Genomic DNA, 15,412 nt, shown 5'->3' with positions numbered 1-15,412 from the left:
AACGACAAGAAGGGAGAGAGATGCTGTTTAAACTGTTGTGCACACCAAGGGAAAAAATGGGAATATGAGACCTATGTGTGGTAAAGGTTTTTTCTAGAGGTCTTAAGTCCAGACACCACAAAATGTGAAGACAGGAGCTGTTGCTGTCCAGCTAGTAGTCAGTATTGCCATTGCAATGTTGTCAGTGAAGGCTGGCATTCGTGTGTTGTGGGACCTTTGCAAGTTCCTGTGTGTGCCATTCTGTACCTCAGCTATAGAAGATCAAGTTGCATCATATTGTGCTCATGGTGATGTTTGAAGAGTTAATGGAGCTGTGAGAAGGGAGAACATTATCTGCTTCCCTAGGTTGTTTCCCAGTGTTGCCTGCTAAATGGGCTTGGAGATAATAAAAGAAAAAAAGATGAGCAGTTGAAGAAAAAGCTGTGGCAAGCCACATAGAAGTGGGTTGTATGGATTACCACCTCCAAATCGGACATTTTCTCAACCTGCTCTCCAGGTTCTGGGGTGGGAAGTCTTTTAAAGAAGCTCAGCAAAGGCAGAAGATAGGGAACTACTGGTAAAGTTTCTTCCACAGAGGTTGATGTTACAGGCAACATGTGGCTCAGAAATAAGGAAGAGATGAGAATTACAAAGGTACAACTCTGACACGTTCATAGCCCCAGATTCAGAATTTCTTGGGCACCGCCATAGCCCAACCTTCAGCAGAGCAGAAGAGATGATGATGAGCTCTGTCAAGATTGCTCTCTCCTTACTTACCCTTCCCTCTCTTCAGACCTTTCTGGTCTGAAGGTCTAAGCAAACAAACCTACTCTTTACAAAGGGCTTCCAAGGAAGAAGGAAATCATCCCATGCGGTATTGTTATACCGGTGTGAAGCCAACAAAGCTGAAAGAAACAAGTCTTGCTTGACTGCAGCTCCTAAACAGACCTGGATCTGGCTGGTACCTGTGTAGGAAACCTCCTGAGAGGTTTGACCATCTACAAAAGCCATGGAATTCTGATCAGTTAATGTCAAATAATTACTGGGATCTTGGGCTGTGTTTGTCACAAACTACCTTGCCACTTGCAGCAGAGAGCTAGTGAGCTAGAAAAGACCTGGATGAAACAAGAATTAGATCTAGACTTTTGTCCCAAATGCAAATAGAGCTTAGAAACTGTGGAGAGGCCATTCTGATCCCATCATTGTTACTAAGCTGAAGGTATAAAAAGAAACAGGTCATAGTGCATGAGCAAGGCACCACTGTTTTACTGTTAACTGTAATTGACTTCTTGAACATTTTGCTCTGAATCTGGAATAAACCATAACCAAACAGATAATTTCAGAGCCTGCAGGTCAAGTAACAGGTAGAGAAATGCAGCAAGTTTGTTGAAATATGAAGTCCAAGCCTTCTAGCTGCCAAACAGCAGACAAAAAACCAGTTAATTTGCCTCCCTCAAACACGCACAAAAACAATCTACCTTAAAGCATAAACACTGATAGAAGCTTTAGTAGATTTCTTGCATGCAGAAAGCACTGCAATATGATGCATCACAGCCTCTCCTGTAAATCTCTCAACACCCTCTCTGCAGGACACTGCACCCTAAACTCTAAATCACTTTCTACTTTTCCTTTCTATTTTCTTTAATTCAGGAACCTTCTGTTTCTCTTCCACAAGATGCTGGAGGACCTCAAAACCCACTGTGAAGTGCCTCTTGGTAGTGACATTAACACTGGGTCTGGGCAGCACACCATGTGCATCTTTGCATGCCTTCCTTTACAGACTTTCCTCTGTCCTTTGAGAGGAATGTGGGAGCAGTGGAGCATCTAAGCATCACTAACGGACTGCAACTAGAGCAGCAGGAGAGTCCTTTCCTTTTAAAAAATGTTACTGCCTGTACAACGTAGTGGGACCTCAGGGCTGCGTTTATCATAGGTTAACCCTGCCAGCTGCAGTGAGAGTTGTCTAGTGAGAGCTGGAGATATTGTGGATAAAATAAGAAATGGCTCCAAACTTTTGCCCCAAACCACAAAACAGACTTGAAATCTTCCTCTGAGTTTGAGAAACTTTAAGACATGGATATCTACGGGCTATTTTTAGAGCTGTACATGAGACGAGGAACCAAGAAAAAATAACTTCACCAAGATGAATATAATAGAAAATTCTAACAGTTTAATTGGGATATGTCATGTTCAAAATTTTAATGTGGACTTATAATTTACATCTCTAAAAACATATAGGAATAACTAATCTCTGGCAAAATAACTTCCATATAGCGAAGTCAAAATTTGACCAAAACAAAGGTCAATGAGAATTTTTAAGATATCCTTAATAGAGCTAGAATTACACTGTGATTTTTCAGAACAAAATAATGAATTTTTCCCTTTTTATCATGTTCTATCAATTCCACTACCCCTAAAGTCTCTATAAAATCTCAAAGGACTCTGACTTTCTGATCAGGTATTTGAGGCTTCATGAAGCATTTTGTGGAAGGAATAGCCCTATGAAACATTTTGTAGCTTGACTATACAACACATATGCACAAACAGGATGGAATGTAAATTGCAAAATTTTCCCATTAATTTAGACTGTTTCCTTAGAGAAATATATCGAGGACACATTCATTTCTAGTTCCTGTGATATTAGGCAAATGTAAATAATGACAGTTTTTGTTGAAAAGTTTTTCACTCTTTGTCTTGCTCCAATATGGAGATTAACAAAAAAATAACAGACAAAACTAATAAGAGGCGCTCAGCATTTCCATTTTGGAGGGTTGAGTGTAATTTGTGCCAAGCAACATTTTGAATTCTTCCTCAAACCTAGATGGTCTGATACTCTAAATTCTTGCTCACACACACTAAATGATAACATGCTATTATGAATCAGTACACAGGAAGGGTTAAAGACTGACAAAATCCAGACTCTAGAAGAACAACAGGAAAAAGGGCTGAGCAGAATCTGAGTGAGGGAGAAAATAAATTTGGGATTCTCATCACCTTTTAACTGTGGCAGAACTTGCTGGAAAATTCAACGATTAATGTTTTAGCAAAATGCAAATATTTGCCTGTAACTAAAACACAATATCACTTCCTCAAGAATACTGCTCACGACTTTCAGTAAAAACCTCCTTGCAAACTACAGTTTCAAAGAGCACTGCATTCTTTCATTAGCACCGTGGTCTGGCACCAAAATTCCCCATAATTCAGAAGATAGAGGTGTACTCAGAGCATGGACTTCAGGCAGACCAAAAGACTCGTGATGTGCAGAAGAACTCCTTTGTCTTCCAAGCCCCCCTCTTCCCTCATGTCCCAACCCAATACTCGGACAGGGTATAATAAGCTACAATTTAAGTTTCTTTGTTGTTGAAGTTGACCTTTATCTTGCAGCCCTAATGAAGTCTTTTGATGTGCTCCTAAGATACACGGCCTCCTTTTTAGCATTCTGTTTGCAGCAACGGTGGGCTCTTGAAGAACGTAAGTTTTCGTACAATGCCTCCCTTGGGTGCCAATTGTTCTTTTCTCCCATAGTTGCCCTTGAGTCATGCCGTCCTGAAACATCACCAGCCCAGAAGCAGCTTGTCAGTGGGGAATTAGGACAACGTGTCTTTCACACCAATGATGAGCACACCCGCTTGGCCTCTGCATTGTGACCACCACTGACAGAAGCAATATGGGAGCAGACTGGATGGGAAAAGATGAGGTTTGTGCAAGATGGGGAGATAATTAGCTAAAACACAATAGGGAGGGAACCACTGGTGTGACGGATAATGTGGAATCAAACTGCCACTGGAGCCCTTTGCAGTTCAAACCACCATCCCTGAAAGCAGCTGCTCTTAGCAAAGGAGTTCGAAAACCCTTCCCAGAAAGCCAGGCATGTGTTCTCTATTACTGATTTGCATTTAAAAAAAAAAAAAAAAAAAAAGTGTGATTGGGAGCTACATACCCTGTAGGCGCACTAAGCAAATTGGCCAGCCTAATTATTATTTTTTGGTATGTCTAATTAAATAGACAAAAGGCCCTCCCTTAACTCTCGCTGTCGGCACGAGCTCCACTGGAATGTGCATAATGTCCCCTCATTTGCCCAGGCAGCTGAGCCTTTCCCTTTTCCCCTAGGAGACTGGCGTTGACAACTGCCCATGGCTTACCCGGTCCTACTCAGACACAGAGCCAGATCATCGGACAGGGAGGGAAAAGAGGAAAATTGACCTGGTTCTGCTAAAAACTACTGGACAGTGCTGCACAATGTGACATGCCTTTTTTGCAGGTTAGAAATATACCGTGGTCCTTCAAAGCAGAACTCACCATCCCAGATCCCATCAGATACTTTCTGCCCAGTATTGGCCAAATTCCCTCAAATTTTCTTTAGGGGGGCTCTAACACTGCAATATTTATCCCTGAGATTTCTAGTGTTTTCCCAGCACTCAGTTCCTCTCCTGCTCTGCAATTACATGGTACCACAGCCCTTCCTTACAGAGCCTCTCTCAACCTGCTGGTTTTGCCACTCCATAACATCAGCCCTTTAACTACAAGTAACATACAGTCTTCCAATGACTTGAGTCACTGGAGAGTTTCAGCCTCACACCGACACAGCCAAAGCCTCTGGAATCCACAGCTTTCAAATAGAAAGAGAACATGGTGTCTTCTGTTTGTGAAGCATTTTACTCCTTTTAAGTAGTTGTTGCTGGAGATTTCCACAAATGCCAGCACAAAGATAGTCATCTCACAAATGAGGAAGAGTTTATATTTATGGTGGAAATTGAAAAGTTTTCAGACATCTAAGAGCCGCATCATTACTAAGTGACAAACCTTACTCCCACATTTATCTGATGCATAAGCACTAGAGGTTTTTATTGTATAGATGAGGAAAAGCCTCTCTATTTTTTCCCAAAGAGATAGGGATAGAGAGGAAGGAAACATGTCATTATATATGTGCGTGTATATATATAAATGTACAGATACAAGAAAAAAAATAGTGGATGGTAATTTATCCAGCATAACAGACCATCTCACACTTTCTCAGTGAGCTCTGTGTTTGATCTGACAAACAGGCTCCTATTAGAAGAGTACGGTGAAGTATCACCACATCAGTTCGGGTTGAAAACCTTTTACAGGAAACACCTTATCACTGGTGATCTATTGAACAGTCACTTAACAAAGCCTTCCAAATCCACTGTGCAGAATGGAAAAGCAAAAGACCAGCTCCTGATTTCAGCTACACCTGTGCAAATCCTGAATAACTCCCCAGGTCTGAGAGAAGTCTTCAGTTTCCACAACAGGTTTATCCAGATAAGCTGATACAGGTGCAGAAAACTCTGCCAGCTCAGAATTTGCTTTTTCCAAAAGCAGAATTGCTTCAGTGCAAGCAGAAACAACACGGTCAGAGAAACCATAAAATATCTGCTTTATCTTAACGAAATTAAACACCTCTGCAGCTCAGCACAATGCAGGTCTGAAAAAACCCACATTGCCGTCACTGCTGTAAAACTTTGTTAAGTCAGTGCCTGATGCTTCACTTCTTAACGAGGCAGTTATTTGTTTCTCAGGCAATCGCTGGCACCTGCCTGCCTTTTAAAATCAAATAATAATTGAATATGAGGAAAGTGAGATGAAGTAAAGGAGATTTAATAAAGAGAATCTTTGCTGCGGAGGGAATTTCTTTGGCAGTGATTACGTTACTAATTGATCAGCACATTGCCTGAGAGAAGCCAGAGACAACAATTATACTTAGCACTGTGGCTGAAAGCAATGCAGTCAACTACCTCCTCGGCTTTCGCTGTCCGCTGGTTTCACCTGGATCGGTCTGTTCATCTGCAAGGAAAAACAAAGAGAAACACGTAATTAATGGAGGAATCAAACATTCATATACAGAGGCTCACTTTGTTTTTTTATCATACGTCATAATTAGCACCAGAATTTACTCCCCAAGGGAGGGAAAAAGCAATTAGTAAACAAAGAAGTAACCGTGGAGCAAAGGCTGCTGCTTGGTCTGAGGTAAATAAATCAGTGTCACTCCATTTACCTGACAGGAGCTCTGTTGAATCACATTGGGAGAGGGATCTGACTCATTTCACACAGGTCATGAAATTTTAAACATAACTTTTAAAATTTCTAATAGTTTCTTCTGGAAACACTACTGTGTGAGAGTAGAAATGCCTTGTCAGAATATCAGGATCAGTGAGACTTTAATTGCAAAGATTTCTTGAGGTTGGCATGATGAAAAGAAAATTGAAAAGTGAATTCCACTTCTACTGTTAGTTCAGTAGGATAGTCACCTGTAACACAGCAGACTCCATTTCACATTTGGGGAGTGGGGTTTGAATCTGATTTATCTACATGCTGCAGGAGTGTTGGATGCTGTGATTTTTTGGGGGAGTAGAGGACAGGATATAAGTAAAAATTTCTCCCTCTGTTACTTTTTCAGGTATTTTCTTCCTTTCTCACATCAGAATATAAATAAGAATAAAAACCTTGCCACTGTGCTGTGAATAGGATTTCTGTTATCAAAATTATCCCTTTGGTAGTCAACAAAAGCATCAGGGACCATCACTATCCCCAGAGCTGCTCACTCCCAGGAGGGCAACAGATGTCTACAATGGACTTCATTGGCAGTGCCTACATGATTGGGGTGTCTGATTAACAGGGATGAGGGTGTACCCCTCCTGTCAGTAGCCAGAGATGCAGATTGGATCAGAATCAGCTGAGATTTTAATCTGAAAGCTCTTCTTTTCCTCTTACTCCTTGTCACATACACTGTGCAGAAGGCCTATTCAAAATATCTTTCCATGTGTGACAATGTCTGAGTGGAATGAAAATATCTTTTAGATTTTTCAAGCAACAAAGAAAGTACAAGTTCAAACAAGTATCACAAGGAGCAGAAGGTCAGAAGACAATAGGAATCTCCCAACATATGTCTTCCCAAATAAAGTTGGATCACAAATTGGCTGATGAATGTCACAGGGTGCCTTCAGGGGATACTAGTCATCCCTTATTTGTGACTAATCACAGTTGTGTAGCAAGGCCATTAGTTTTACACTTCCCCCCTCCCCCCCCTTAGTTCCCTCTTTTTAAAATTTTTTTCTTTATTTTTTTTTTTGAAAGTAGTTCATAATAACTTAGATTTATTCTAATTGCTCTGCACACATATTTAGTAATAACAAGTTATCAAATTGGCTGACAAGTAGGTTAAGATGATGAAAAGCCTAGCAGATCCTGCTGCATTGTTGTCTCTGGAGGAAAATGTACTTATCCATAAACTGACTACAGTTAGACTCACACTCTGGGAGAGAAGGATCAGTGGCTCCAGACACTACTGAGCAGTTTCTGCTCTGCTAAAACCAACAGAGGATCTGGTACCAGATAAAGCTTGTATCAGCCCCTGCTTCTGCAGCTGTAAAGACCCATCACTCACATAGGTATCACAAGATATTAGCAGGGCCAGAGGCAATATATTTAGCAGTAGCAGGACAGCCATCCTGCCATAGGGCTCCTGTAACATGTGAGCAGTTAGCTGTTACAGACATTTAAAGATCTGACATCACAGAGATGAGGAGGGTAATTTATGTCATGTAACTCCAAATGTACAAAAACTGTAATTTTAAGCCACTCTTAAGCTGGCGTCTGAAATGAAAAGGATGTATGGTCTTCTGAAGTGCCTGTTCCTCTCTGGTGATTACAAAGATAGTCTGTACATCTAGGTGACTTTCACCTTTGTTGGACTTATGCCAGATGAACCCCATCTTGGCTCTCACGTGCAGGATAATGAAGCCAAACTGCCCCGTTACTTCCTTCAGCTACTCAACCTCTGTGACTAGTTTGTGTTTGTAGCATGTTGGTGCTGACACCGTCCACATACCAAGGTCTGACTTTTGACACTTGCGCTCCTGTTACATATTATGGGTTCCTAATGTGGTCCTGATAGCTAATCTAACTCCTGTGGTCAGAGGAGGGTGGTCAGAGGCCCCTGGTGCTCACTCCACGGCAGCCAGAACCTGCATTCCAAGCAACCAGCAAGAGAAATAGTCATGGTAGACAGGAATTTATAGGAGGTGTGCAGCACACAGACCTTGAGAGACAAGGTCATGAATCCAAAATGGACACAGCCTTGTGATGTAGAACACCCTATAAATCTACCAACATAGGTGCTGATCTGAAGAATGTTAAAGTCTACGAAAATTCCCGCTGAACTCAAGTAAGCTCTGGAGCCAATCTTTAGAAAAACAAGACAGAGCTCTTCCCACTTGTTGAGTTGGATGTGATCAGCTTGCAAAAGGCAGAGGAGATCATCAGACTTTTTGGCAAAAATTAAAGGAGACAAAATTTCGGGGGGGGGTTTGGTTTACTTGATTGTTTTTGGTTTGGGCTGGGTTGGGTTTTTTGGGGGGGGGTTTGGGTTTCTTTTGGATTGGGGCATGAGAAAAAGAAGACAATCCCCAAAAGGAAAAAAAAAAGAGGAAGGGAATGAGCATCCAACAGAGGAACTAAAAACTGGGGAATTAATAAGTAAAAGCCTAGTGTAATTTAATGTACACTATGATTTATACACTTGACAATTTCTTTACAGACCAAAGAAAAAGTGCTGCCTGCACAGAGCCCATAATACAAATTGAGATCATCTTGACATGAAAGACACCAATTATAGGGAGAAACACTGAGAGGAAAATAATTAAGTTTCTTCTCTCCATCTATGGAAATTTTTTATTTTTTTTTTTAACACAGGCACTCTGGGAGCAAGGAGCTGTCACGGGGACCAGAAAAGGGCTAAGTGGGGAAATAAAATGGTAGAAAGATGCAGCTTTCCCAGTCTGTGAAAATGCCTTCTTGAGGAGAAGGGAATTTAGAGCTGTTTAGTCTTCATCTGGAAATTGCCATGGGTTTAAAGAAATGAAACCAAAGCTTATACTCCAAAATGCAGTCTTCTGTAGAGTTTTTGGGGGAATACTGAAATGGACATCTTTAATATCTGTCCTGTCATGATGTACCCTGCGAGTATGATAGAAGAAATCAGGCAGCAAATCTGAATTATACCATGGAAATCCACATGGGATCATAGGAATTACAGATGTGGCCGTAAGGTTTTTGTTGAACCCTGCCTATAGAAGATTTCAAAAGAGATTTGGCAACATGAGAAAAGACCTGGGCAGGCTAAGCCAGCATTTGATCTAACAGATGGAGTGGATGTAATCTGTGAGGCTTTCCTCCAGGATGTGCTACACTTCTGTTCATTCAGTGGTCACTCTTTCCTCTGCCCATGGATCCTCTCTGTGCTCTCCTTTGAAATATGATCATGGTTCTCTATTCGGTATCATTCCTATTGGGTTGCCACTGCAAAAGAAGGATACTGTTTTACCATTACTTAACCCAGAAAGTGTTTATCTCCTCTTTAGCCTCTCTCTCAATCTTTAGGACTTGACTAAAATTTTTTATTGTCTACATAACATGAAGATGCCTGACTTTAAGGAACCAGAATGCTCAATAGACATGAAACCATTATAAATAAGGACAATGTGTATCCTCATTCATTTTTCAAAATCTTGTTTGGTGAAAAATTTGCTTTGAAGTGCCTCCCTCAACAGCAATTTTGTAGCAAAGATGTGCTGAGAGCCACTGGGGCACAAAGAGGTTTAGGCAAGCGCCAAAAAAAATAATTTAGGTGTCTGGTTACATATGACAGACTCGGTTTTCCAAGAGGTGACAAGCAGGTGGCAAAACAGGGGTTTATTCACAATTGTGTTCCCAATGTGGACTCAGGAAAAGCCTGTTACTCATGTTCCACATCTGTACTGGGAACTATGGGTGCTGGGTACCACTGCAGCTGTGAATCAGTCCCTTTCAGGAAGGGAGAGTTGTATGTCCTTTTCCCACAAGTCTCATCAATGTTTGGGTCTATGGAGAAGTCAGAACTTCACATGAATCAAACTTCTCATTTTACTTCGATTCTTTGCAAATTCATTTCTGCTGAAAACCATCTTTACTATCACTTTTGCATACCTTGGACAAGATGATCCTACTTGTTACACTTCATACCCTTCAGTTTGGCATTTTCTTCCTTTTTTTTTTTTATTTTCCTAAAACCAACCCATTCAAATCATGCCAGATATCACCATCTCACACCAAATTGCCACTGCCCCACCTACCCCCACTCCAATTCTCCCAGCAAGTAGAAACACAACATCATTTTTCATGTCCAATTACAGCCACTGTGGTGCCACTGTTAAAAGACAGCGCAGGTACTCCTGTCAAAAAGGGTTTGAGTTACAAGAAGCGATGAATTATAGCAAGCCCTTTTTCAATTCTCCACAGAAATGAAATGTCAGAGCTTGCTGCTGTATTTTTCTCAGCACCATCAGCTACAGGCCACTGCAGGAATTAGACAGGGGACAGACGCTTTTCTGCATCATGATTTTTCTTTTCCTAAGGTTGTCGTTTTCTCCCCCACCAACCCTCTTCTTCTCCCTCTGGCTTTGATATTAATTTAGAGGAGGTAGAAGGATCACCTGGGAAAGAAGAGTGTGAAGCAGAGACAGCTGATTTCTCACTGTCTCCATCTTTCTTTTTCTCACTGTTCCTACTAGTCCTTTCTTTCTTTTCTCCCTCCGTTTTTCATTGCTCATCAATATATTTGGTGTTTCTAGCTAGGACTAAGACTCTACCAGGCTTGGGAATGGACAAATGCAGAGATTAAAAAAAGAAGAAAAGGGAAAAAAAAAAATCAAAAAGCACGGAGATATACTGAATAGCTTAAAATGTGATCTGAGATGGGAAGGAAAGGTGAGGAGATAAGGAGAGTACTGAAGATCACTGAAATGTCAGTTATGGTTAGAAAGAGCATATCCAAGCAGGAGAAAGCTATACTGGAGATAATCTGCTGATTATGCTTAAGGATTACAAAATTTCAGGAGAAAAAAGGTTATTCTAGATCTTATATGTTCTATAAAACTATGGAAGATGATCCTGGTAATCATCTGGATAATAATGAATAGCCTTTCCACCCCTCCTTAGAGGTCTTAAAAAATTTGAATTCTCCCTGAGAACAGATTGGGTCTTTGATTCGTATAAAAATCTGTGATGAAAGGAATTCTGCTGTCCACATTTCCTGAAGTTCCCCAAAAGTGTAAAAAGTAGAGATGCTACTCCACTGGTGACTTTGGACACATCATTACCCCTTTCTTAGCTCTTTCTTCTCTACAATAAAGATAAAGTTACCATAATGTACCATGAAGGTGGTTGATGAAAAAAAAAATGTATGTAAAGTGTAGTGTCAAACAGACAAGGAAACAATCATCCAGTTTTTTCTATGCCTGAATTACGTGAACATTATGGGGGCAAATGACAAACTCTTCTTGCTCACTGATGTTCTATTGTGTTTGGTATTTTTCAGGTAGTAGCCCCCTAAATCAATGCTGTGACCTAATCATGAAGAATAGGAACTGATGTGAGCTAGGAGATCTTAGCAAATGCTTATTGGGCACTACTGCATCTCTATAGATGCTGGTTAGCCTATTGGAAAACAAATCCCACCCCAGAGCAACTTCCTTCCTAAAAATGTTATGCGGTTCTTGACAATCTCATGGTATAGCTCAGATGTTAATTGGAGGTATTAACTGCTCTGAAATTTCCAGAAAATGTGTTTATTATGTTTAAAATCTCTCCACGAAGCACTAAGAGGAATTTCATTTTACCACTTCTACCGAGTCTGCCATGAACCTGTTTTTAAATGTGCCAAGAACACAATAGTAATTCCTCTGAATTCAATACAGCAATTTATGTGAGTAAAGGTATTGGCAGGAATGTGTTTGTAGGACTGGGTCATAATTTTTAAAGCATTGAACAAAATCTACCCTGATCGAGGGCCCTAAGGAAATGCAAAGTATATTAGTGTCAAAGTTGGAAAGGCCAAGAAAATCATCTACAATTGAATTGTGTATGTGTAATTGCAAAATTCAAGTAAATCACTCCATACCTGATTCTGAGTGACATAATTGAATTACAGTGATCTAAACTAGATAGCCATAAGCGTGAATCCAAAGTAATCTCCTCTCTCTGAAGAAAAACCATGAAGTCAAGGCTCAGGTTCAGGGAAATTTCTCTGAATGTTACAGAATAAGGAAGGTTGCTTCAACAATGGTTAGCTGCACAACCAGCCCCCTGTATTTGTATTTTTCAGCTGTAGTTCATAGAGCAAAAACCTGCTTCTATGGGAATAGAGGTAAGTGCTGTGTTTGAATGTATTGCCATGTAATTACACATTAACTACATGGGCACTACAGATTGATACAATGTTGGATTAATGAAAGACTAGGAAAAGGAAATATTTTTAAAAGTTTAGTAAAAAAACAAACAAATCACATTGGTTTGCCTTGTGAGAATTACTCATTAGTAACACAACACGTGTGAAATGACAATCTCAAACCTTGTCTGGGTAAAGGACTTTTAATTCCTCCCCACCACCCACTTCCCTGCCTGATGAGATATGTGTCACAGACATGTACACAAACAGATGAGAAGACCTGAAACAGGAATGTGTGAGATATGAAAAAGAAAAAAACACATTGAAGGGTCTGACCTTTACAAATCAGTCCATGCTCTGGTGCCTACCCCTGAGAATGATTGCTACCGGCCATCCCTGCACTCTGAGGGCATTTTCTATATATCACATAAAACACATCGTAATCCATCTGTCTAACTATTGATTCATCTTTCTCCTTTTCTCCTGCGTATAGATGAACCTAGGGAGGGCTTCAGTTCAGTTTAGATTCACATGCACAAGCCTGTGGCTTCAGATACAAAACTCTCTCCCCATAGAACAGTTTAGGCTTGAGTTTGAAGAAACTGCTTATCTTGTCAATAGCCAAACAGAACCTTTCCAGTACAAACAATCCCGAGTTTGTCCCCAGGATAGCTGAGCATGTAGTGTTCAACCTTACAGTAGCTCTGGTTTTAAATGATGTGGGGAAGGGTAAAGGGAGAACGCAGTCCTCAGCAGGTTTGAGGACAAAGCACAGGATGTTTGGAACAAAGAATCATTTTCCAAAACAAGAGAGACAACACTGCCTTTTTTTTTTTTTTTTTTTTGTATTTATATCTTATAAATATTGTTTCCTGTGCAAATCTGCATGTGAAAGAGACAGCAGGAGATCCCCTTAAAGCTGTGGGCAGTCACACAGTAAAAATGATATTTGAAAGGTCTATGTTTACTTGCTAGACTGTGCCTCCTCACATGCAGTACCTCAGTGACTTGAGGTACTGGTGCCCTGATCATCCAGATGGGTATTTATTGCACTCATCGATCTTGCTTGGCTCATGCACTTGACCTTTCCTCCCTTGAAAAGAAGGGGGTCTTCTGGATGACGACTTTACCTTGGGAAATGAGTCTGCAGCCCAAGACCCCTTATGTATGTGAGAAGTCCTCGGACATTTAGTGAGTACACTCCAGCAAGTAAAGAGTCCCAGGACTGGCCCACTGGTTGTTCTAAGCTATATAAGAGGGTCTATTTGTGTATCTGAAAGCAGGGGTATAACTCTTGAATGGACAGTCTGCTCATTAAATTCAGTTCCCTGCTGCTACCATGAGCAACCACAACATGAAATTCTGTTCATGAACACGTCAAATTCTAATATAAAACTAAGTCAATCTTTTGTTGTCCTTTCCCCCCTACTTCCCTAATATCAGTAGGGATAAGCTTTTCCACAATCTCGTCTTTCTTCTAATTTCCCTCTTGAGTTTATTTCAAGATAATTTACATCCAATTTTAAAATGTGCCCCAAACACCTTTTATCTAAAATCGTTCTTCTCTATTCCTAATTTTTCTATTAGCCAACTCCACATGCGTTGAGTAGAAAGTAACCTCATTCTCTTTTAGCCTAGATATTTTGATATCAAACTCCTTCAGGGCTGAGCAAGAGCATAGCCATAGAATCAGAGAATTGTTAATGTTGGAAAATATCTCTAAGATCACCAAGTCCAGCTGCTAACATGGCACTGTCACATCCACCACTAAACCATGTCCTGAAGTGCTACATCTATAAGTTTTTTGAACCCATTCAGGGATGGTGAGTCCACCATTTCCCTTGGCAGCCTGTTTCAGTGCTTGACTGCCCTTTTGGGGAAGAAATTTTTCCTAACATCCAAAACCTCCCCTGTCACAACTTAGGCCATTTCCCCTTGTTCTTCACCAACCGAGACAACCTTAGGCTAACTGGCATGGAGCCTTGGACTACTGAGAATGGCTAATAAGTTAATGCACACAGAAGGTATTACAGAACTTAAACGAGTGATGAGAACATGTGCTGAGGGTCCTGGTTCAGTTTAGCAGTGTGTGCTTAGCTCAGGCGCTTGTGCTTGTAGGTCTGTCTCTGCCTGCAGTGCCTAGGTGAAAGCCTGCCCTCAGACCCCACATCTGAGTTGTCTCACAGATGCTCTCAGTGTTAATGTGTTGCTGTCTGTTGGGCAGGTAGGGTGTTCTCTGCATATGGGACACGTCATGGGCACATAGAGCCCAGAGGACTCTTCGGCACAGACGTGAGGCCAGAGAGACAGATGTATCCCCAAAGGCATTACGGACATAACCCCTGTTCCCTCACTAAGAGATGAACATCTGTTATCGTCTTTTCCTTATCCTGAGCCCATGACCCCTGGCTATTGGCACTTCCCTGATGTGCTCTTCGCTCTCTAGGCTTTATCTCTTCTTCTGAAGCAAGACCCAAACGTTGCCTTTGCCACTAATGGTTGCTTGGCCTGACTCTACAGACTTTAGGCAAGGCCAAGCTCCATTGACTTCGGTGCTTTGAGTGCAAAAAGAGATTGGCCACTGTCCATCCAAGAAGATTAGACCTTCTGTGCTTGTAGCTTCGTATGCCTGGCCACAAAGATAAGAACCACAGCCAGCCCTCTTGCCCATGGAGAAATGCTTTCCACAGCACTGCCATTTAACAAACAACTGAGTAAGCAGTGTAAATTAACTAGCTGCTTTCACCCACTGCCAGGCCCATGAAATACAGGCTCTCTCACTGATCTAAATGTGCAGGTAGCCTCAGAACATGACTTAGAACACAGCCTCCACAGGAAGTGAAAAAGGCTGTCACCAGGTTAAGACTGGAAGCATGGTACCCATGCTACCCCTTGGTACTGGGCTAGACCCACTCTGAGACAGGAAGTGGTTTCCCCTCACTGCTGGTCCTGCTTTCAAAGGTAACATGTTTACTCTCTTCCTCCTATCCTAATTTCCCTTCTCCCAAGGGTTAAAGTTATCTGTGGGGTGAGCTTGCTGCAGTATAACAGAGAGCACTCCACTACTTCAGTCCTGAACCCCAGGAGGACCAGATCTAAACCTATTCCAAGCAAGATGCTGCAGCATTTCTGAAGATAAGAGCTTCTTTCTCAAGGTGTATCCCTATCCTATACAGGTGGTATGGTTGTGCTCTCCTTTCAGTTCTATTA

The 15,412-nt window shown here is 41.3% G+C and overlaps 1 protein-coding gene across 18 annotated transcripts in view; it reads right to left on the bottom strand.

The window, feature by feature from the left end:
• CELF4 (CUGBP Elav-like family member 4) overlaps positions 1-15,412 on the bottom strand; it is a 700,630-nt gene that overhangs the window by 300,057 nt on the left and 385,161 nt on the right. For 17 of the 18 annotated variants that reach the window (XR_004354760.1, XM_032676638.1, XM_032676640.1 and 14 more), the window contains one exon: positions 5,736-5,784. Coding sequence is in view for 17 of the 18 variants with exons in the window: in XM_032676638.1 (XP_032532529.1) it covers positions 5,736-5,784 (49 nt within the window). In the remaining variant the exon portion in view is untranslated. Of the gene's footprint in view, positions 1-5,735; positions 5,785-14,605; positions 14,612-15,412 lie in introns of all 18 variants that reach the window. The other variant, XM_032676655.1, reaches the window with a different exon arrangement.

Source organism: Chiroxiphia lanceolata, chromosome Z (genome assembly GCF_009829145.1).
Source record: "Chiroxiphia lanceolata isolate bChiLan1 chromosome Z, bChiLan1.pri, whole genome shotgun sequence".
Taxonomy (NCBI): Eukaryota; Metazoa; Chordata; class Aves; order Passeriformes; family Pipridae; genus Chiroxiphia; species Chiroxiphia lanceolata.
Note: the sequence above shows the minus strand (reverse complement) of the source record. Positions and strands in the feature narration are given on the sequence as shown.